A 25,490-nucleotide genomic window follows, 5' to 3' on the forward strand; every position below is an offset into this window, starting at 1 on the left:
ATATACGACAACACTACAATACTACTTAGTCGTGTTCTATTTTTTTTATCCTACTACCCCTGACAGGATAAAAACTGCTGTTAATTACTGAATATCGAAAGTAATAGCCTACACAAGAACTACACAATTCCAAAGTGCAATTAAGCCTATTCTAATTACAACAGTATTTTAGTAAGAGTTTCTACGGAAACCTCTACTACACCAGTACTACACAAATATTTTACAATAATAAAATAACCACACTAAATTCTAATAGGATATTACTCATATACTACTGTACAGCACACTACAGTAATTTTAAACTACTTTCAGACGTATCCTAATTACGATACCGGTACCGTACCGTATGTCACTAAACTAAGCACAACAGAAATGAAATTTGCAAGAACTACTGTACCCAAAGATTACCAACGAAGCTAAATGCTTAGACAAATTATTATTAGTATTACGGTCTAATAGATACACACGAATATAGCAGGCAAGATACGGCACTATCTAAATGTACTGTATCTATACTACAATGTATCTACACTACTCTACACTGAGTTTGGTTAAATGCTTAAGTATCGAAAGGATTGCCGTACACGAAGAAAAACACGAATATAACTGGCAAGATACTATCTAATATATTATACCTCATCTTCACTACAATTCTACTGAAATGTGGTTATGTGATTATTTCAGCTGGTGGATTACTATTATTTTCCGTACTCCACGGAACGGAGAGCATCTATGTACTGCATAGAAAGGTGAATCATATAAATCTTATCTCGTATTACTTGTAGGAGAGCAATGTGGTGAATACTATGGCTAGGGACCCACCAATTGCCCCTAGAAAAATATTTACTTTTATAACAAAATTGCAATAATTTTGTGACATATCCGATACTACGCTCATCAACAGCTATTGTGATTGTCTGAAATTTATAAAATATAGTGTCACTTCCAAAATTAACTACACATAGAAGTGATTATCAACTGTGGCACAATAAAACCACCAAGGTACTTGTTTAGATGCCTCAATTGCCAGGAAGACTCTTTACTGTGCACTAATAATGTTTTAAACCACTACAAGACATGTCTGTCCATATCAGTCAAGTGTCACTAAGAGACATCATGACTGATTATTGGGTAAACAACAAAACCGCTAGTAATTTTCCTGCCATGCATAGAAGCAAGTTGTGCCCTGTTCAATTACTTTGGTAATAAACATAATATTATTCAAAGTTCCCATCCTACCGAGCAAGTTGGCCATGCCGTTAGGTTCGCACAGCTGTGAGCTTTCATTCAGGAGATGGTGGGTTCGAATCCCACCGTCAGCAGCCCTGAAGATGGCTTTCTGTTGTTTCCCATTTTCACACCTTAATTATGGTCCAGCCACTACCTCCCAGTCCTAGCACTTTTTGCATTGCCGAACACCTTCATTGTGTTAGTGCAACATTAAACCACTAACAAAGAGAAAAAACAGTTCCTGTCCTCATAATTTGCTACTGAAGAAAGCTTGTCTCAAGTATAAATATGGTCTCCTGAAGTAAACAATTTTTCAAGAGTTAACAGAGATTATAAAAGTCAATAGATTATATTAAAATACTCACCATTTCATCTCTACTAAAAAAATTGTTTATGTAGAGTATGTTGCGCCACCAGTAACGTGAGCACAGGATGTCAACTCTTTCAGACATATGGAACAGGGATGTGTGGCTGTACCAAGTCATATTGAGCACAGCTATTCCCACCATTGCCAGATATGCAGGTGTCAGCCTGAAAATTGATAGAAAACTGTATTTCACATATAAAAATGTACATAGAAATGTTCATATCACAAGTCTAAATCCTAGTCTGTGTGTTCCATCAGTGAATCTGGCTTAGAGAAATTTACTTATATACGTATTCACATAAGGTTATTGAACTTGTAAGTTATGTAGAAATAAGCCTACGATAATGAAGTTCCTTTATTCACATAATTGAGGCGATGGATGCAATAATCACTCAAGTCGTTTTTTCTGGTGAATGCATTTTTATAATCCTCAATTTGTCTTTCATCTATTCTCCAAATATTGTTTTGTTATGTGAATGCTAGATGGAAGGAGCTTGCATTAAATACAGCTGCTAAGTTGTTCTTCCGGCAAACAGCTGGGCTGACTTAGATGTTTCGAAGTGGCGGTATCACACACACGGGAATCAGTGAGTGCTGTCTTGTGATTGTTGTGTGTGGTTTTGGTATTTTTATTCTGTAGAGATGTGTGATTAGGAGGCAGATGAGAAGTTAAATGAAGGAACAATGCAGAAGAAAGGAAAGAAGAGATTACTTCAACGTGACATTATTATTATTATTATTATTATTATTATTATTATTATTATTATTATTATTATTATTATTATTATTATTTCTGCCTCCGTGGCTAAATGGTTAGCATGCTGGCCTTTCGTCACAGGGGTCCCGGGTTCGATTCCTGGCAGGGTCGGGAATTTTAACCATAATTGGTTAATTCCCCTGGCACGGAGACTGGGTGTATGTGTCGTCTTCATCATCATTTCATTCTCATCACAACGCGCAGGGCGCCTACGGGAGTCAAATCAAAAGACCTGCACCAGGCCTCTTCAGAGGCCACACGCCATTATTATTAATATTATTATGATTATTATATGAATACATTTTACTTAGTCTACCTTATCAAGGCAATGCTAGTGTATAAGATATCATTTGATCATTATTCTCTGATTGAAATTTCTTTCAAAAGTGCATTATTAAGAAAATAGTTTAATTTTTGTGTAAATTCTACATATACTGTATATGTTATAATGTTATTATAAAATGTACTTATTAATCAGTACAGGGTAGCTGTTTTTTAATATTAAATTATTTTGGACAAATCAACTGCCCATAAATGTCAATTTAAGGTGCTGATTGTCAGTCTATGCAATAACGACTTAAGTAAACTCACATTTAAGTCAAAATATTTAAGAACTAGTGAAATTTAAAGTCACAGTGAAATGGAAATATTGTTAAGGACTGTCATTAAATTATATGTACACTGACTGACAGTGACAATGCAACACCAAGGAGGAGTGGTTCGAAAGGGATGAAAGTTGGGGAAAAAACAGAGACGGCACGGATGAATAATTGATGTTTATTTCAAACCGATATGCAGGTTACACAATGCGCACGGCATCGACTCAGTAGGATGTAGGACCACCGCAAGCGGCGATGCACGCAGAAACACGTCGAGGTACAGAGTCAATAAGAGTGCGGATGGTGTCCTGTGGTATGGTTCTCCATTCTCTGTCAATCATTTGCCACAGTTGGTCGTCCGTACGAGGCTGGGGCAGAGTTTGCAAACGGCGTCCAATGAGATCCCACAAGTGTTCGATTGGTGAGAGATCCGGAGAGTACGCTGGCCACGGAAGCATCTGTACACCTCGTAGAGCCTGTTGGGAGATGCGAGCAGTGTGTGGGCGGGCATTATCCTGCTGAAACAGAGCATTGGGCAGCCCCTGAAGGTACGGGAGTGCCACCGGCCGCAGCACATGCTGCACGTAGCGGTGGGCATTTAACGTGCCTTGAATACGCACTAGAGGTGACGTGGAATCATACGCAATAGCGCTCCAAACCATGATGCCGCGTTGTCTAGCGGTAGGGCGCTCCAGAGTTACTGCCAGATTTGACCTTTCTCCACGCCGACGCCACACTCGTCTGCGGTGACTATCACTGACAGAACAGAAGCGTGACTCATCGGAGAACACGACGTTCCGCCATTCCCTCATCCAAGTCGCTCTAGCCCGGCACCATGCCAGGCGTGCACGTCTATGCTGTGAAGTCAATGGTAGTCTTCTGAGCGGACGCCGGGAGTGCGGGCCTCCTTCAACCAATCGACGGGAAATTGTTCTGGTCGATATTGGAACAGCCAGGGTGTCTTGCACATGCTGAAGAATGGCGGTTGACGTGGCGTGCGGGGCTGCCACCGCTTGGCGGCGGATGCGCCGATCCTCGCGTGCTGACGTCACTCGGGCTGCGCCTGGACCCCTCGCACGTGCCACATGTCCCTGCGCCAACCATCTTCGCCACAGGCGCTGCACCGTGGACACATCCCTATGGGTATCGGCTGCGATTTGACGAAGCGACCAACCTGCCCTTCTCAGCCCGATCACCATACCCCTCATAAAGTCGTCTGTCTGCTGGAAATGCCTCCGTTGATGGTGGCCTGGCATTCTTAGCTATACACGTGTCCTGTGGCACACGACAACACGTTCTACAATGACTGTCGGCTGAGAAATCACGGTACAAAGTGGGCCATTCACCAACGCCGTGTCCCATTTATCGTTCGCTACGTGCGCACCACAGCGGCGCATTTCACATCATGAGCATACCTCAGTGACATCAGTCTACCCTGCAATTGGCATAAAGTTCTGACCACTCCTTCTTGGTGTTGCATTTGCTCTGTCAGTCAGTGTATAAATCAAGATGTCCATAAATGAAAAACTCAAATATTTACAGTGTTTCAAAACTTTGGATGTGATTTTCTCGAAACAGTGTTTCAGACTTAAGTTGTTATTGCATACATCGACTCAATTGTACAAGTCCTTGTTTTAATCATAATTTAAAGAAGAGCTCTTTTGTTACTCAACTTCTATTTGAAATAATCATCATCACTATCCAGATACAGCCAGGTTGGGACAAGTAAGATTCCTTCATTTTATTCTTCCCACTACTCCTCATTCATCAATGTGTTCCAGTCCAGATTATGTTACTTTATGGTCTGTTGAGGATCCAACCAGCCTTCAAGCTGAGGACTAAACATACACAACACATGGTATTCTTAACCATTGTAACAAGGATCTTCCATAGCCTCTCTTTTCTATCATTTGTAATTTTATAGATAGTTTCAGCATTTTTACTTCATTTATATTAGGAAAGGCATCAATCAATCACTACTGATCAGCATTTAGGCCAGTCACCCAGGTGGCAGATTCCCTATCTGTTGTTTTCCTAGCCTTTTCTTAAATGATTGCAAAGAAATTGGAAATTTATTGAACATCTCCCTTGGTAAGTTATTTCAATCCCTAACTCCCCATCCTATGTCCAACGCTGAAGAGCAACCTTATGGTTCATAACATGGCCATAACATGGATGAGAGTGTGACTATTCTTCCTGCAGATAAAGGGAATGCCACAGTCAACATGGCTATTAATGAACACCCCATCAAGATCTTGGAACTATTAGAATCTGAGACCTACTTTAGACTACCAAGAGATCCAACCAACAGTATTCTTGATAGCACCAATAGCCTTATTAATTAAGTCCTTTTCATTGACAGACAACATGAAGAGAGAAACTCCCTAAAGTGAAGCTCTACCAAGGCTATATGGCTTACTTAAGATAAGTACGAACAATGTACCTCTATGTCCCATTGTGAGTGCTATTGGATCCCTGACTTACAGTATCACAAAATATCTGGCCACCTTACTACAACCTTGCATTAGTAGCATACAGTCGTAAGTTAGAGATTCAGGCCATTTCATAGAAAAGCTGAAAAACATTCAGTTGGAAGCTATAAACCTGCTTGTCAGCTTCCAAGTGGTCTCGCTCATCACTAAAATACCAATGAAGAAGGCTCTGGACAACATCACACAGATTTTTCCTGAGGATATCATGAACTTGTTTTACCATTGCCTCACCACAAATTATTTCCTGTAGAATGACAATTTCTATGAACAAATCAATGGTGTTGCCATGGACAGTCCTCTGAGTCCAGTGATTGGAAATTTCTTCATAGAAAAGTTTGAATGAACAGCACTCGAGAACGCACTACTGAAACCTAAGATGTGGCTTCGATATGTAGAGGAACAACTACAAGCTTTTCTTTACAGCATCTGAATGGCATAAACAGAAATATTAATTTTACTAAGAAGATAGAAAGTATATAAGCTTGCTTTCCTGGGACAATAATACCCAGTTATATAAGTTGAAAAACTAGTGTACTGGTTCCAACTAGTCGGTATATAATAATTGTTAATATGGATCCAAAATGAAATTTATTTCATGTAATAATGCTCAGTGATCAAAATGCTAACTGATCATGGGAGAAGAATTTATGAACCATGGCACTTAAATGAGGAGCTCAGCCATCTCAATATAACCTATACGCTAGTGGGTATAGCCATAAAGATATACAGTGAGCACTCCATCCCAGGCAACCAACAACTAGGGAAAGAGAAGATGAGCAGCCAGCAGTTAAAGCCTTTCTGCCAAAATAGGAAGGCTACTGGAGTCCCATGGAGTAAAAACTAAATGTATAGGTCAACATAGAAGATCAAGGAATTACTGAGGTCTACTAAAGACAAGTGCCATCCTCACACCACAGCAGAAGTCTACAAGAACCCGTTCAGGTGTGGAACAACGAAATGTAGCACCACTACCTGACTGAAGGAGCACAACTGACATAGCCAGCTGTGACAAACAGCGAGGTCATTAGTTGCCAAACACTCGCTGTTATCATGACACAACATACAGCAACATAAAAGAACTGTCAACTACATTGTCTTATCACGTCTGGCTACAAAAGGAGATCCTGAAGCACATCAACAGCTTCAACCATAAGGAGGAATCTGATACATCTGATGGTCAACAAAGCCTGGTTTCTGTTACTTAAAACCTCGAAGTCTGGAGGACACAGTGGCCGAGGAAGGCCAAAAAAAAGCAACACGTAATCAGTGGCTTGTCTTCACTAAAGCAGGTCGGCCAATGCCAGGCTTCATGTCACTTCAGTACTTTGCCAAAGAACAGCCAATCAGCAGCTGCCCTCTCACTATGGCAGACCAATTGGCAAGCAGTGCATTGTGATACTGCTCATTTCACTAAGAGCTTCATAGCAGTTGAAGACTACAGAACTCTTGAAAATATCAAATGCAGTTTTCAGTGAAAGATTGGCACTACCATATTATGTTCTTGGACCATGGCCTGTAAGCCTGAATGACAAAGATATATGTTATAATGCTGGCTGTGAAAGCCTCAGCTGTTGTGAATATCTTGCTTGCTTTATTGTCTTTTAATCCTTGTGTAGTTTATAGCGTTTCTTTCCTTCTTCCTTTGAATTCCTTTCTATTCGCAGAATACGTTTTTTTATTTCTCATAATATTTCATATTTTTGTGAAGAATATCAAAGAATGGCTGAGGAATGTAGGTGCAGGGACTGTGGGTGTAAGTGGGCATTAAGGATTATGAGAGTTTGAAGGAGATAATTAGGAATTTAATGGAGGATATGAATGACAGTAGATCTCCCACAAACAATATACATGGTACAGTTGGTAGGCAAGAAGGAGGGGGAGGAAGGGGAGAAGTTGTGAAAGGCAAATGGGCTAATGTTTTAAGGTGAAGGAAAATGTGAGCCGAAAGGTCTAGTCAGGGAGAGAGTTCAGGAGAGGTATCAGTGACGAATCAGCCTGAGTCACTGGAGGTAGGACAGCAGATGGAGGATGAGGAACTGGGAAGTTTTACAGAGAAAGGAAAAAGCAAGATGAAAGGGAAATGTAGAATGGAGGATAGGAAGAGGGAGATGGAACAGGGTCATGGGATGGAGAAAAGGGAGGAGGAAGTAGGTACTGCAGTCATCAGGGAAGATAAGGGAGATGGCGAGGGAAGGAAATCTAATGAGGTGGATAGGATTGAGGCTCTGGTTATTTGTGGACTCTGTTGTTAGGCATGTGGGGAAATTATGTGGAGGAAAGAGAACCAGATAAGATTGTTATCTAGGAATTAGGTTAAGACAGATGCTGAGGAAAGTAGAAGGGAAGGAGGAGAGTAAGGAGAAGATGATGGTTTTTCACATTAGCACCAACAACGTTAGACAAACAGGAATAGTAGAGAATGAGTGGGAACTGGTTATGGCAACACTGAGAAATTTAAGAGAGCAGAGAATATCCGTGGGATAGTGTAAGAAGGGCAAATACTGGAGGGTGATCTAGGATTTGAGTGAGATTATGAAGTGGGATGTGGGAAACTGGATGTGAGATTTGTAGATCATATTCAGAGGGTAGGAGATAGGGATCTACATTCAGGTGGACTTCACTTGAACTGCACTGGTACATGTAAGTTAGATTTGTTTAAATGGGTTATAGGGAGCTTCATTCAGTTAAATGGGATGGACTATAATGTGATGATGATAGTATAGGGAGCTGGAAGTCAAGTAAGGATGGCATAAAGTTGTTAAACTGTAGAAGTTTTGTAAGGAAAGAAATAGAATTAAGAACTTTAATAGATCTATATTTACCAGACATTGTAATAGGAGTTGAATGATGGCTAAGAAGTAATATTATGGATGTGGATATTTTCTCATGGATCTTGAGTGCTTGTCTCGGAGACAATCTTCATGGTGAAAGAAGAATTAATAGGCTATGTAAAACGTGAGGACAAGGAACATGAAATTTTAGGTGTAAGGCTCATCTCTAAAGATAATGGGCAACTTGATGATTTTGAGGTGTACAGACCTGTTAATGGTGATGTTGACGTATTTATTCTTTGATAAGATAATCACCTATGTGGGGAATAAAACAGAAAGGAATGTGATCTCAATTTATTGGGAAGGTAATGTGAATGATAGTAACCATGCCCTAATGGTAAATAAGTTAATCTGGGTAGGACAGCCGAATCAGAAAATAATGAAATGAACTAGAGGCAATAATATTTTTGACATGCTGCTTATAAAACTGGGTGAGCTCTATAGAGAAACTAAAGTGACAGATGGTAAATGTGATCACAGAACTCTTTTCGTCATAGTTAAAAATAAGTGTAATTGAAAGGAGGGTTGTATTTGATCACATATAACTCGCACTTTTTTGACCAAAAATAAGTGTGAACATTTTTGGTGCATGGTATATGCAGGGATTTGTGTGTGAAAGATCATATTCCAGAAAAAACATAAATTTTACTACTGAAACAGGACAACTGGCATACTTACCCTATTCATTGTCAGTGCCTTCAGTCTCCGAGCTATTCTAGTGTGCATCATTCTGGTCACCATCCCATACTACATCATCCTGACTACCGTCTAGCGCACTTGCAATGCCTGTCTTCAAAAATCTCTTCACAATAACGTCTGTCGACATAATAACCCATGCCCGCATAACCCGATCACACTCGAGTTCAACCGACGGCCTTTTTATTTTGCCTGCTGGTATCAGCTCATGCTCCCCTCCTGCCATACATTCGGTGTACAATTTACGTATGTTGTCCTTGAAGAGTTTGTTGACGGAAACATCTAAGGGCTGTAGACAATGTGTGAGTCCACCAAGAATTACGACGAGATCAGTTTTCATTTACTGAAGACGTTTGTTTGTGTCTTTCACCAAGTGTCTGCAGAAACTGCCTCACACAAGCACTGCTGGGCGTTGAAGCAGTGCCCCTGTCCATGCTCCCCACACCGTACGGACCCAGTCCTGAACAAAAGCTGTATCCATCCATCCTTTCTCTTGAACCCATACATGAATGCCTTTGGGAAACTTCGCTTTAGGCACTGTTTTTCTTTTGAAAATAACGTACGGTGGCAATTTTCTTCCGTCTGTGGTTATTGCTAGTATGACAGTACAACGCTGTTTTTCACACCCAGTTGTATGTACAAGCATGCTAGATTCTCCCTTCTTGTTGAAAGTGGTGTTGCATGGCATGTCAAAGTTGACATTACAAGTAACTATTCTCATCTTAGAACCCGTATTGAAGATCAATTATGATGTAAAAATACAATGGTTTATTACAGTCCACCTACTGTATTTCCCAGCATAATCGTCGCCAGCGCGTAATCGTCGCATCCTTTATTTTCAATACAAAAATAGGACTTTAAACATTTAATTGCATAATCGTCGCACGTCCAAATTTTGTTCACCAATCTGGTTAAAAGGTAAATGAAACTGCAATGTAAGTTGCACATGAATGCACAATTTAAATACGTGTATGGTTTATGGGCAATTTGGCAACACAGTCACATTTGCGAGATGTTGCACAACGTATAAATAAATAATACCGGTATATGTACGACGCATGGCTTACCGGTAGGCTATCGGCAGTTTGACAATGTGGTCGCGAGACAGTGTACAATTTCTTCACCACCTACATATTATGAGTTCTCATTTGAAATACGTAAGGCTGTAAGTTATCACTTATCGGCAATGCCGCCAGGAAATACTGGTACCAACACACACTTGTCTTCTAGTAGACAAGAGGTCTGATAGAATTCTGCGTTATTACAACCACCTGCCCCCTGGCGCAACAGTCGCAAAGGACCTTGGCCTAGCAAGCGACTGCTGCTCAGCCCGAAGGCCTGCAGATTACGAGGTGTCGTGTGGTCAGCACGATGAATCCTCACGGCCATTATTCTTGGCTCTCTAGACCGGGGCCGGCATCTCACTGTCAGATAGCTCCTCAATTATAATCACATAGATTGAGTGGACCTCGAACCAGCCCTCAGATACAGGTAAAATTCCTTGACCCGGCCGTGAATTGAACCCAGGTCCTCCGTGTAAGAGGCAGGCACGCTACCCCTACACCATGGGGCCGGCTCCTGCTTTATTGCACACAAAGTGAAATCCAAGATGATAACGCAGATTTCCACGGAATTATTCAGCTCACGGTCAGATGAATTATTTACGATGTCTCAGTTGTCATCGCTAGACTCTTATCTTACTACTACGTCATAAGTGTCCGGGCATGGGATGAAAACTTTTACCCAAGCAGTCAAGATAATTATTATCCAATGGTATTAAAATTTTAGTTTATAAACTCGTCATTAATGTAATGTGAAATCATCAATAACTGGGAAGAAATATTAACCTAATTACCGTATGTTTAAAAGAAATTGAAAAAATGAATGTTTGTTACTAATGTCTCGGAACACGGTCAACTACAGTAGATCTACACCACACTAGCTAGAGCGATGTATAAAGACATCAGTGTTCCGGTTTGCGAGCTTTGCGCAAGCGCAGTAGTGTGTCGCAACCAACGAGCTCAACTGATAACAAATTGCTGCATGCTTCCTTGCTACCTAACAGTATTGGCTGCTCTGGAATGGACAGATCACAGATGCATTTATTTGTTTGTGACTGATGTGATTACTGTAGACATGTGTGCATGAGAATTAAGTTTTTAATTTGTGTTTGGGGTGTTTGTAGAAATAATTTGTTTTAATAGTGAACAATTACGGAAAGTGATTTATATTGCAAAACATTAACGTGTGAAGCATTTATAAGCGATTATGGGTAAATATAGAAACTATTCTGCAGGCTTCAAGCTAAGCGTAATTGCCTTCGCTGAACAGCACGGGAACAGAGCTGCAGAAAGAAAATTTTCAGTGAGTGAAAAGTTGGTGTGTGACTGACGGAAATTAAAAAACTAGCTAAAAAGCACAAACCCTTCTAGACGCACGTTTAGAGGTCCTAAAACAGGGAAGTTTCCTATAATTGACGAAGAAGTGTTCATGTACATCAATGAAATACGTAGCAATGGCTGCAGTGTATCATATGAAATGTTACAAATTAAGGGACGGGAGGTAGCGCGCAAACACAACATAACACAGTTTAAGGCGAGTCGTGGGTGGATTAAGGGGTTCATGCGACGACACAATCTGTCAGATGTTAAAAATTAAATAACTGGAAAGGAGGTTCAACCTATTCAATACTCAAAAGAAAGAAACGTAGCAATCACATTTCTATTTGAATGGGACCGGTTTCGACCTTAGTCTAGGTCATCATCAGCCATAAAAAACATGTAAAATGTTTAAGAATGTTGTAGGTCAGTTTTTCACTCTGTTAGGCACAAAGACACGACATCACATTATGTTCTGCACAAAGTCACAGATGTGATGTCGTGTCTTTGTGCCTAACAGAGTGAAAAACTGACCTACAACATTCTTAAACATTTTACATGTTTTTTATGGCTGATGATGACCTAGACTAAGGTCGAAACCGGTCCCATTCAAATAGAAATGTGATTGCTACGTTTCTTTCTTTTGAGTATTGAATAGGTTGAACCTCCTTTCCAGTTATTTAATTTTTAACATCAATAATTTCAATACGGAACAATGAAATTTTTATCTTTAAATACAATCTGTCAGTGCGAAGGAGAACAACACTAAGCCAAAAGTTGCCTGCTGATTACATGGACAAGATTGTAAATTTTCACCGATTTGTCATGTGTTTGCGCAAGGAAACTTCGTACTTGCTTTCTCAAATCGGTAATGCCGATCAGACTCCAATCTTTTTTGATATGCCTCACAACAGCACTATTGCGCTAAAAGGATCACGGAGTGTATTAATGAAAACCAGCAGTAGTGAGAAGTTGCAATGCACGGCAATGCTAGCCATTTACAGCTGACAGAAGAAAGTTGCTGCCTTACATCATTTTCAAGAGGAAAACGATGCCTAAGAATATACAGTTTCCCCGTGGAATTCATGTTCGAGTGCAACCAAAGGGTTGGATGGACGTAGAACTCATGCTGGACTGGGTTAAAACTGTGTGGGATAGAAGACCAGATGCACTACTAAAACAACCAGCTCTGCTTGTTTTAGATAGTTTCCGAGGTCACCTCATGAACGAAATGAAGCAACTTCTCAGTAAAAATAAGACACGACAGATAGTCATTCCTGGTGGCCTAACATCTGCTTTGCAGCCACTAGATGTATGTATTAATAAACCCTTTAAAGACCACTTACATCAATTTTACGAGTGGATGATGAGCGGCGATCAGCAATTGACATCCGCTGGAAATATCAGGCGTCCACCCTTGGACTTGTTATGCTCGTGGGTGATGAAGAGTTGGGATCTTATACCACCTCAACTAGTCTCCAAGAGCTTCAAAAGGACTGGGATTTCGAATGCACTAGACGGATCCGAAGATGACGCAGTGTGGCAGAGAGGTGAAGGATCTGATCCTGGTATTAAGAGTGGCGAGGACGGCGCATCAGATACCAAAACCTGCGATAGTGACACAGAAGATTTGGTATAAATTGTGTACCGGTAAGTCTGTATTTCACAACAAAGTGATCATTTTTTTGCAAGTGTAATATTTTAACTTTAATACTCAAATTAATGACAATTAACTTAATATGTTCATTTTTATTTTCAGATTGGAAAAACATTAGCCGAATTGTTGCGAATAATTATGAATTTTGTTTTAGACTATTTTAATTATTTTGATGTATAAACGCGAGTATTACGTGCATCTTAAATTTGTATCAAATACAATTTAGTTATAAATAAATTTTTTGAGTAATACAAGTACTGGTATTAAAAATTCTTTGTATAATGGTCGCACCCTACTATTTTTTCGAAAATTTTGGTATAAAAAGCGATGATTATGCCGGAAAATACGGTATTCAATACATAATTAGCTTAGTTAGGATTACATCCTTTACTAAATTGTTACACATGTGTAACAATACAACAATACTCCCAGTTCACGTGATCAGCTCTGCTGGACAAGTAGCGATAAGCATATTGACAAAGACGGAAGAGTGAGAAGGATGGCTGAGTGTGACTGGCTAGGAATGTGGCCTCGGGGCGGGGGTTTGCGAGTTAGGTATTTTTGTTACAACAGCTAGCTTGAACCATTCTGCAGGTAGAAAGAAATGCAGCCTCTTCTTGTACTGTCACATACAAAGTACCGTAACAGGAATTGGTACAGTCCTGATATTTAATGTAGGCACAAACACAGAATACCAAAACTGTATTTTGTGTATGTACCATATGTCTTTATGACAACATCAGGAATTAATTCAAGTTATGTGTGGGGAATTTTTCCTGCAATTTCAAATGTTAAAAATGGGGTATGATATATATGCAGTGGCGAGTTATATGAAAGGAAATACAGTATTAGTCAGTATCGTATGATTGATAAGATAAGAATGATAATTTTTTTTTTAAAGATATCATTGGCGGAAAATTTTATATAAAAATGTAAAAACTCTATAGGATGGGTTTAAAGGAATTGTTGAGGTGTGTGTGTAAACAGGTATGTACCTTTAAAGGTGGTAAGGAATGGTACAGACACCACTATATTTTAACAGAGAAAGATTAAGAGGGAGGTGCAAGGTACAAAAAAGAGAGTTAATGGTTGTGGAAGTAAGGAAAGTTTGAGGGAACAGACCAAGAAATTGAATTTAGCAAAAAATTCAGCTAAGGATAACATTATGCCAAGAATAATTAGCTCTCATATGAATGTTAGTGAAAAATTGAATGGTATATATAGGTACTCTAAGGCAGAAACAGGTTCTGGGAAGGATATTCCAGGAATCATAAGTGATTAAGGGGAGAATATGTATATAAATAGAAGATTTACAGAAGTCAAAAATGTTCAGTCAGCAGTACGTAAAAATAGTTGTTTTTTAGTTTTTTCTTTTTTTTTTTTGCTAGTGGCTTTACATGGCACCGACACCGATAGGTCTTATGGCGATGATGGGATAGGAAAGGCCTAGGAGTTGGAAGGGAGTGGCCATGGCCTAATTAAGGTACAGCCACAGCATTTTCCTGGTGGGAAAATGGGAAACCACGGAAAACCATCTTCAGGGTTGCAGACAGTGGGATTCGAATCCACTATCTCCCGGATGCAAGCCACGTGCCCCTAACCGCACGGCTAACTCGTCTGGTGAAAAGATAGTTGTACATAAGGATAATGCTCAGGTAGAGAAAGAGACTAATACTCGTGAAGTACTGAAATTTACCTACTACTGCTAAACGTTTTCATTCCTCCCCTGAAGTGGGGAGGCGGGCCTCTTAGACGGTGACGCTGTCTCTCAGGCTGGGAGATTTGTTACGGTGAAGGTGATGTGCGCAGAAGGTGAGGGGGTGGGTGGCTGTAGCCTATACTATGAACTGTCCCGGCATTTGCCTTAGTGCAGGAGAATGGAAAACCACGGAAAACCATTCTCAGGACAGCCGACGGGTGGGACCAGGCATGAAGTCCGGCACTGTGCCCCAGGCCTGTCTCCCGAATGCAGAGGCGTAGAGTCACGGTAGAGCCATGTCCAACTTTCTTCTGCTCGGTTGGCCGGTCAGAGTACAGAGCTGTTGGACCATGGGCAAGCCGTGGCCTCTTAAGGGATGAACCCAAGGGCCGAAACCCGCTCTGCATCTACCGACCGAAATTTACCTATGATAACAAAGAACTAAATACCGGTACCAAGTAAATAATGATAAGACACACAGAAAGAGATGGCGTGCTGATGGCAGGAATCAAAGAAATTGAAAGAGTTGACAAATTTGTCTACCTAGGATGCAGTCTTAATACACAGTGAGGCCCAGATGCAGTAATCAAAGCCCAAATAGGATTTACCAGATCGACCTTCATTAAAATGAAACCCCTGATGTGCTCCAAAGATCTGAGCCAGGATTGCTTGAATTGAGAAATAGAAAAGATCCAAGGGAAAGCAGCATGATTTGTTCTGGATGATTTCTGACAAAAGAATGGTGTTAGGAAAATTTTACAATCTTTGGGCTAGGAAGACTCAGGAATAAGGAGACAATCTGTTTGACTAAGCAATATGTTATAGATTTCAATTCCCATAGTGAAACTTGAAATATTTGTCCTGAATGGATAAATTCATAATTTCAATATAATTGATCTGTTATTGGAAATTATAAATTTTCCAGCTAACTCATTCTTGGTTACTAGCTGAAAAATGTATAATTTCCAATAACAGACCAATTATATTAGAATTAAGCAGTATACTCCGAGCTGTTAGTAGAGAGATGGCATGGAGTGACATTAGTAGATGAATAAGCTTGAATGGAGCTCTTAAAAGTAGGAAAGATTAAATAGATGAAGATAAAATTGGAATTCAAGAGGGCAAATTGGGACAAATATTTGTTTATAGGAAGGGGAATTAGGAACTGGAAAAATTTATCACGGGGCATGTTTGAACATTTTTGAAATTATTTAAGAAAAGACTAGACAAAAATAAATGCAGATCAGTGGTGACTAATTTATAATGTTCTTTTCACATTATAGAAGGATAGGAACATATAGCAACATGAAAATGATGTCAGGTTTGTTGCTCCAACAGAAAGAGGAGATAAGGACAAATATGTGAACATAAAAGAACAATGACAATCTTCACATCTTCATACTGTCATCTTCTCATCAATCACAATTCTTATTACATCAGTTTTTTCTCAGCCCCTGATGAGGTTGTTTCTGTTTCCTAGTTTCATCATGGCAGTGTTCATTAAGGGGCCATTTTGACAGATCATCAGTCTTGATGTGGAAGGATGACCCCTCAGCAAGTGTTGATGCTATCCTTCTGATAGCAATTGTCAATACTGTAAAGCTTATGAGCTTATTCAACATCCATTTTCAAGAAGAATTAGAACTTGAATTAGATGCATTTCATTTGGTACTGGTATAAGAAGAATAAACAATGACAAGTTTGATTTGAAGCAGGGAATTATTTCATTATCATCCTAAACACCTGGCAGGTACTAAAAAATTGAAAGAAAAAAAACCAGTTCTAGATTACTCCCAGAAATTTTGAAATTGTGACTTCAGGATACAGACCTATTCTTTTGCTGATAAAATTGTAGTATTATAGCAAAACTAGAGGCCTTAAGAAATTAAGAATTCTTTTAAGAGAAATAGGTATAATATCTTACTATATAACACCTTCCTTAATCACTCAACAGCAGGAGTCCACAGCAAAAGAATAATCCAAACAAATATGTCTACTTACGGTTCTGTATTCCTTTTATTATTACAATGTTCATCTCATAATCATTCATATCATACCTGAGGTATCTACGTATTATAGTGAGTCCAATCTCTTTTATGCCGCTAAAGCATGACATCTTTGACTTTTCTCTGCCATGTCGAGATTTGTAGAATAAGTAAGACATCAGGAAGCCACTATAAAATACAAGAAGCAGCATGAAATATTTGAAAATATATATCTGTATTTTTTGGTCAATGTCAACCTGATTCTTAAGTCTCTGTACTACTGTCACCTAATTTTCAACATGAATTTGAAGGAGACTGTCTCGTCAGAAAAACAGTTAGTTATTTTTAATTAATTGAGAAGTTATTGGAAAATGTATTGTGTAATTCCCAACCCTTTCATCACATTCAAAGGGTTAAGTAAGGCCTGCACCAAATGTACCAATACACAGCTTCATGTACACGCCCTAGGAGAGAATAGAAAATTATTACACTCCATTTTAATAAACTTTGGCACCCAAATTATAGATATTTCAGTTAATTATTTTTTATTGTAGTAATATTTCAAGAGGAATGGGGTGTAAGTAATCCTCCTTAAATAATGATCAATATATAACACAAATTCATGTCAAATGCATAAGCACTACATTCTTCCATTCAACTCCCTAGCACTTTTTATGTGAAATTATTCCTTTGACACACTGTGCAGATCTTAAGACTTTTTTATTAGTGTACTTGAGGACTGTTGCACCATGGGATTTGGTTTGGTGTTATGACAGGTTAGGATAAAATAGGTCATCCAATGCAGACTTTGGTTTATTACTTCTTTTAAGAGAGTAGGTTTTATTTAGACATTGTAATGGTTTCAGTAAACTAGCTCATTCAGAGAAAGAAATTGGATCTATTCTTAGTTTTGTACACTATAAGTAAACAAAGTAACTTAAAGTACCGGTAGTAAAAATATAATCAAATTGTACAGTAATCATAAATCAAGAACTTTCACCTTAATATTTAATAAATGTGGAGACCTTAATAGGATTATGAAGAATATCCATGCATTTTTGATCATTATGTTACAATTCTCTCAAAATTTGATAAAACAGTAAGCCTACCTGAGAAAAAAGAAGGTATCAACTGAGAATGCAGCATTGCTGAGAACTTGTACCATAAAACCATCTGATTTTCGGAACATCAGTGGCTTGTTATCTAGAAGTACAGATATTGCAAAGACATTAGATAAATATTTATAATGTATGTACATTATATGGGATGAAGTTCAATGTGAAGAAAAGTGAGTTTCTGGTGACAACAAGGAAGAAAGACTGATCAGCAGTAGATACACACTGATTAGCAACTGAATGTCCAGCTCTATGGCTAAATGGTAAGCATGCTGGCCTTTGGTCACAGGGGTCCCGGGTTCAATTCCCGGCAGGGTTGGGAATTTCAACCATCATTGGTTAATTTCGCTGGCACGGGGGCTGGGTGTATGTGTCATCTTCATCATCATTTCATCCTCATCACGACGCGCAGATCGCCTACGGGAGTCAAATCACAAGACCTGCATCTGGCGAGCTGAACATGTCCTCGGACACTCCTGGCACTAAAAGCCATACGCCATTTCAGCAACTGAATTAGAGATAGCTGTCATTCTGGTGAATAGTATGGTATGGCACAAGGCTGCAAGGTTGTCAGACTTTGCATTGGCCATGGAAATGTTGAGCAGATGATCTCAGGGCAATTGATTGTGGTCAGATCGTTGGTGCTAGAGTCAGGATCCTCACTTTTATTTATCCTGTCCAACCTCCCTTGGTCAACTCTTGTTCTTTTCCAACCCCAATGGTATTAGAGCATTCAAGGCCTAGGGAGCCTTTCATTTTCATGCCCTTCATGGGCCTTGACTTTCTCTTACCTATACCTTCATTCTTTGAAATGCCAGCCAGACCTCTTACGTTTCCTCTCCGATTAGTGTTAATACAGGATAGTTGCCAAGTTAAACTTCCTCTTAAAACAATCACCACCACCAGATTTATGGGCCATTCTATCTCTGAATGTGTGCTGGCACTGAGCTTTCCCAACCCTTAAGATGGTTTTCCATGGTTTCCCATTTTCACACCAGGCAAATGATGGTACTGTACCTTAACCCCTCAGTGATGGGCAGCATTTGAGTGCTGATTTACCCCATGGATAGAGTTGATTCAGGTGTGACCACTAAGAAAATGCAGTAATCGTTGCTTCGGAAACTATGAGTGAAAGAACCGGGAACAATAGTTCAAAGATTCATTTAACACAAATCCCAGATTAATGGGACAATTAATTAATGAGGAAGAGGGCATGTATTTTGGCTTGTTTCATTGTTCATTACTTGGTCTTGCGCACCGTACCTCTCATTCTGTATGTTATGCGTCCACTCTCGCTTTGCTCAGTTCAGTCTGGTGTAGTACTATTATCTTCTGGTTTATTAAAACTTAATTACTTCTCTTTCATTCAAACTCCACCGTGCCATGCAGTATGATATTTCAAAGTGATAGCGAGTCATAATAGGTTCCAAGGTGTTGAAAGAATTATAGGAATCCTCACCAGATGATGTCAACATGCATGTCAGTGAATCTGCATAAGCAAACGTTGTGTAGTGTTACATCTGCTAGAATGCAGAAGAAATTTAAGTCTATATGCTCTTAAGCAGAAAGAGGTCAGAATATTTCAAACTCTTTAGAAAGAAAAGAAAAGAAAGAAACATTGATTTGGGCTGATTCATATACACATGTACACCTTCAAAGATATACCATTTCCATCTCAACAACTTTAAAACTTTACAAGCTGGAATAAAATTAAGTTAGGCCTACAGCAGTAATAGTTTTATTGGTTTGTACACCCCACTAACTACTTTTATGGTTTTTAGAGACGCAAAGGTGCCAGAATTCAGTCCCGCAGGAGTTCTTTTATGTACCAGTAAATCTACCAACACGAGGCTGATGTATTTGAGAATCTTCAAATACCACCGGACTGAGCCAGGATCGAACCTGCCAAGTTGGGGTCAGAAGGCCAGCACCTTAACTATCTGAGCCACTCAGCCCAGCAGCCTACAGGGCTCTATACCACACATGGAGGTCAGCAGCATGTGAAGAAAAGAAGGTCTATACGACATATGGAGGTCAGCATCAAGGGGTTAATTAAGGCCATGGCCGCTACCTTGTCAATTCTAGCCCTCTCCCATTCTTCCATCGCTGAAAACCTTCAATGTGTTAGTGCGACATTAAACAAGTAGCAAAAAGTAAGTAAATAACTGAGCTTCCCATGGGCCACCATGAGAATGTACTGTAAGTAAGTCAGTTCAGACAAAACTACAACCATAAAGGTCAACTGTCGTTGTACACAATGTGGTGACAACAGAGGTCACCATCAGGTAGCTCGGATAATAGAGCAGATAGACAGACCACAGCACAGTTGATCATTCATGAATTCAATGCTGGACAACTACAAAGTGTGGGCAGCCATTCTCTCCAGAGCCATCTCCAACCAACAGGTTACAGGAGCAGCTGTTCTACTGGGATACCTCTGCTCACTGCACATTATAAAACACAATGACTGACATGAGTAAAGTAACACCACATTTAGACTTTCAAAGCATGGGCAAATATTATCTGGTACCATTGATTTGAGGCACCAGTTAGTGTATGCCGATGTCAGGGTACAACAGCATCAAATATGAATATTAAAACAAGAATAATAGTTAACACCACCTTTCCAATACTTATCTTTCCTTATATTTAGGAAATAAACATTACAACAGGCGTTGTAAGATGGGACATGTTTCGCTTAACAGTCGTAAGCATCATCAGCCGAAAATAAATCTTAGCCTAAAGTTAGGTCAGGGCCCTGAACCTAGTGTCCTTAACATATATGGCACCCTAAGAATCAACATTTATATTTAGAAAATGAAAATAGGCTTAAAACTAGTGCGAAAAAACATAGAATGTTACAACATGGCTAAGAGAAAAAACACAATCGAATTGAGACAGAGGATAAGAACAGAAAGTACAATACAGAGCTGGTAGTGAAATAATTAAAATCATTAGGATATCATTGTTACCAGTCAGTCAATCAGAATGTTCAAACATAAAAACAAGAGTGAAAATATATAAGAGTGTTCATCATGACTGAGTTAGAAAAAACACATAATCGTATTGCCAGAGGTTAAAAACATAAGGTACAACACAGAGCTGGCAGTGTAATAATCAAACTCATGGCTGCCAGTCAGTTAATAAGAATGTTCATACATAACAAAACATGATGATTATATTCTTTTAAGTGAAGAAATAATTAAATCCCACTCTTGTATAGATACGTGAGAACGGGAGAGAGAAATCATATATTGTGGCAGACATGGAGTAGTAACACTTCAAACACGATTGATCATGCCTGAAGCCGCTTCATTTTTGCTGGGAGTTCAAGACCGAAATGGAAAAAAGTAAGATGCCAAGTGCGTGAACTGAAATCTCTTATGTTAGATGAGCGTTGACCGGAGACTTTAGCCGTTCAAGGGGGTCTGTTAAATTTATGCCCGTTGCTGCGTGTGTTGTATCTGTGTGCTAGCCTAGGTGGAGAGTAAGTTGGGACAGGAGGGGTAAGCGCAACAATGAGAGTGCTGGAAGCTGTTCTTATCCTCTGTCTCAACTCGATTGTGTTTTTTCTCTTAGCCATATTGTAACATTCTATGTTTTTTTCACACTAGTTTTAAGCCTATTTTCATTTTCTAAATATAAATGTTGATTCTTAGGGTGCCATATATATTAAGGACACTAGGTTCAGGGCCCTGACCTAACTTTAGGCTAAGATTTATTTTCGGCCGATGATGCTTACGACTGTTAAGCGAAACATGTCCCATCTTACAACGCCTGTTGTAATGTTTATTTCCTAAATATAAGGAAAGATAAGTATTGGAGAGGTGGTGTTAACTATTATTCTTGTTTTAATGTTCATATCTGACGTCCAATACGGTCTACAATGAGATTTATTACTTGTAATACAACAGCATCACCATGCACATAATATAATGGATCCCTCTTGCCAGCAGAATACAGTTCAGGCTGATGGTGGTGGTATTCTCATATGGATTAGTATGACTCCATAGCAGTGTCTTGTGGAGCCCATGACATGCCATACTACTGCTGCCATCTGGAAAGTGGGTACTACATGCTACTAGCCAAGTATCTCTAATTCAATTGCTCATCAGTGTGCTGCTCGGAGGAGAAGAATGATATTGAAGAAAAAGGAAAGTTTCAGATACTTAGAAAATGTAATAAAGGAAGATGGTGGAAATGAAAAAGAGGTCTGTGAACAAGGAAGACAGGCACATGCATTTCTTCCAAGTGTTAGAAGCCTCATCTGGAGCAAGGACGTACAGTTCTCTAAGAAAACATAGTTTTTTTAAAAATCAAAACTAAACTGTTCCAGTACTAACCTATGCATCAGAGGCTTGGGTAATGAAAGGAAGGGATACTAGTAGAGGTGAATGAAATTAAATTCTTGAGGAGCAGAATAGGAACTAAAAGAAGAGACAGAGTAAGAAATAAGAAAATGAGGAAAATAATGATGAGGAACCCTTACAAGAGAGAGGTCACAAGGTGGAATAGGCATGTCAGAAGAATAGAGAGCTCAGAGATACCCAGAAGAAAACATTAGATGAAAGTGAGTGATAAAAGGTTAAGGGTAAAACCAAGAGATAGATGGCTGAAGGGAGTGACAGACTGTGATGAGATGGAAGGAGAAGACTGGAACAAAATATCAATGGTTAGCTGGTAAAATGAGAGGAAAGGATGGAGTGGCCTATATTTCAAACAGATCCAGCCAGTGACTGAAAACTCTGCTAGATGATGATGATAATGATTGTTATATAACTACTGAAGTGGATTTTGTGTTATAAAACCAATCACCAATATAAAAACTTCTAAATCAGTTTGATCTAAATCTGTGAATTAATAACATTTTAGGAGTTTTTATATTAAGCGGAACAACTGTTTTACTGAATCAACAGTCATTATTTTTGCATGAAACAAATTTTAAGTACAGAAGAAACTTTTAATTACATAATTGTCATTTATTACATAGCACTGTTGTGACTTCATCACATTACATTTAGCAGCTTCTTCATCTGATGATGATTCAACATGCACTTATTTTAATTTATAAGTACCGTATATCATATGAGTGTGAATTTTATTAATGTTTTGTAACTTGTAGTATATTAATTTTAAGTTCATTCTAGACAGCTGAAGATAGCCTAATGCAGCCAAAACATGTCCTGTTATTTTAATATGATGTATTTACAACTTGTAATTGTAAACTTCTTCTTCTTCTTCTTCATGTGTCATGTCCTCGCAGAACGTTGGCGATCAGTAGCATGCTCTGTGTTTGTTCATAGCTTTTCTGAACAGAGTAAGCTTTGTCATCCCAAACCGCTGGCGCAAGTTGCTGAGCCACGATGTCCTACTTCTCCCTGGACCATGTTTTCCATTAATTTTCCCTTGGAGTATTACTTGCAGAAGGTGGTATTTACTGTTCTGCATCATATGACTAAATATTCTAGCTTCCTTCTCTTGATGGTAGTGAGAATTTCTGGTTCTTTGTTCATATGGTGCAAAATGTCTATATTGGTCATTTTAGCTGTCCAAGGTATCTTCAGCATCCTTCAGTACATCTACATTTAAAATGTTTGCACCTTCTTGCACATGGTCTCAGTGTCCATGCCTCAACACTGTATAACAGAATGCCGAAAACGTAGTGCCGGAGTAGTCATGTCCGTAGTGTAATGGAAAGGTCACGGCTTGTCAAAAGTTTTCTAAGTCTCTGAAAAGAAGTTCTGGCCTGCTCAATTCTGCATCGGATCTCATGAGCAAGGTCCCAGTAATTATTGATGTGACATCCCAGGTATTTAAATATTGCCACTCTTGCAATCTGGTCCTTTGCTGCTGTGAGATTACCTTGAATGCCATTTTCTTTCCTACTTATAACCATCCACTTGGTCTTCTTTACATTAAGCCTCAAGCCCTTGGCACTGCTGGCTTCAGTGCAGCATTAAATAGTTCCTGTAGATCCTGGAGATTGGTTGCAAGTAGCACAGTGTCATCGGCATACCTGATGTTTTTTATGATGAAACCATTAACCACAACTCCTTGAGTCTTTCCATAAAAAGCATCTCAAAAAATATTTTCTGAATAGATGTTGAAAAGCATGGGTGAAAGAATACAGCCTTGGCGAACTCCTTTCATAATTGATACCTCTTCCGAGACACGACCATCAACTCTTATGCCAGCACTCTGGTTCCAGTAGAGATTACCAATAATACGGATGTCCCGCCCATCAAGTTCTAATTCTCAAAGAATGTTCATAAGTTCATCATGGCGGACTGTATCGAAGGGTTTTTCGTAATTGATAAAACAAGCAAAAACATCGACACTGACATCTCGGCACCGTTGGACTAATACTTGCGGACTGAATAATGTCTCTCTAGTACCAAAACCATGTCTGAAGCCAAACTGTGAGGTTCCGATATTCTCCTCACATTTATGATAAATTCTCACCTGCAAGACCTTTAGGAATACTTTCAGAACGTGGCTCATCAAACTAATTGTTCTATGTTCAATGCAGAATTTCACATTGGCTTTCTTAGGCAATATTATTAGACTTGAGCCATTCTCAAGGAATGGTTCCACTGCGGTGAATACTGTTGAATAGGTCAACTAATAATGAAAGGGATTTTTCTTTCTCAAGCAGTTTCAGTATCTCAGCATACATCACATCAGGGCCTGGAGCCTTCCCATTCTTCGCTGTTCTTATGGCATACTCTACTGCTGCACATGTGATATCCACACCATCGTCTGCCCAAGCACCATGATCCTCATTTCTGTGATTCAAGAAGAGATTTTGTACATATTCCATCCATTCTTTCAGTTTCTCTTCTGTGCTCGCTAAGATGTCACCACTGTTATTAAGGAGGACTCCACTACCCTTCTCATTATATGCACCAGTTACCTGTTACACTTTCTTGTACATGTTGAAAAAATCATGTTTTGAATTCATTAATTCTATTTCATTGCTTTCCTCAGAGAGTTGTTGTTCTTTTTCATTCCTTATCTTTTGTCATATTAACTTCTGCAAACTTTTGTACTTTACACGATCTTTGTTCTTAAAAGACCTTCTCTGGTCCATCAGCATCAGAATTTCTTCTGCCATCCATGGCTTGTTTTTCCTTCTTCCAGCATCCATTAATTTTACTTGACTTCTGTCATTAATTGCACATTTGATGTGATTCCAAGTGCCTTCACCATCATTTACTAGGTAGAACCACTATACTAGTTTTTCAACTTACATTAAATGACTGACCACGTAGTTGTGTAAACACTGCTTTCCTTGAGTGCACGTGTCACATTCAGTTTCACAACTGTGTCACAATTCAAAGACTGCTGGTAGCGTGTCTGTACTAGTGCATTCCAGCCGCTGTGATGGTTGCCTAAGAATATGAAGGACATTCATACCAGGCAGATGCTGGGGCTGTACCTTATTTAAGGCCACAGCCAATTCCTTCTCACTCCTAGGCCTTTCCTATCCCATCGTCTCCACGTAAGTACTCACTGCTTAACCATCTCTACCACCTATTTTGCATGCTGGAATCATAGGGTTTGATATTTACTTCATTTCATTAGCTTGAGTTTCTAATGCCTCTTTGCCATTAGTTCATACACGAGTCACTTGGTGGGTAATAAGCCATTTCCAGCCTGTTTCCAGACATTCGACCGGGTCAGG

At 39.3% G+C, this 25,490-nt stretch overlaps 1 protein-coding gene across 2 annotated transcripts in view; it reads right to left on the bottom strand.

Annotated features, from left to right (window-relative positions):
- The window catches only part of LOC136858548 (nose resistant to fluoxetine protein 6), a 233,412-nt gene that overhangs the window by 125,051 nt on the left and 82,871 nt on the right, over positions 1-25,490 (bottom strand). For both annotated transcript variants that reach the window (XM_067138166.2, XM_067138168.2), the window contains 3 exons: positions 17,801-17,894; positions 16,764-16,880; positions 1,596-1,761 (listed from right to left, as the gene is read on the bottom strand). In XM_067138166.2, coding sequence (XP_066994267.2) covers positions 1,596-1,761; positions 16,764-16,880; positions 17,801-17,894 — 377 coding nt within the window. The remainder of the gene's footprint in view (positions 1-1,595; positions 1,762-16,763; positions 16,881-17,800; positions 17,895-25,490) is intronic.

The sequence above is a fragment of the Anabrus simplex genome, chromosome 1, assembly GCF_040414725.1.
Source record: "Anabrus simplex isolate iqAnaSimp1 chromosome 1, ASM4041472v1, whole genome shotgun sequence".
NCBI lineage: Eukaryota > Metazoa > Arthropoda > Insecta > Orthoptera > Tettigoniidae > Anabrus > Anabrus simplex.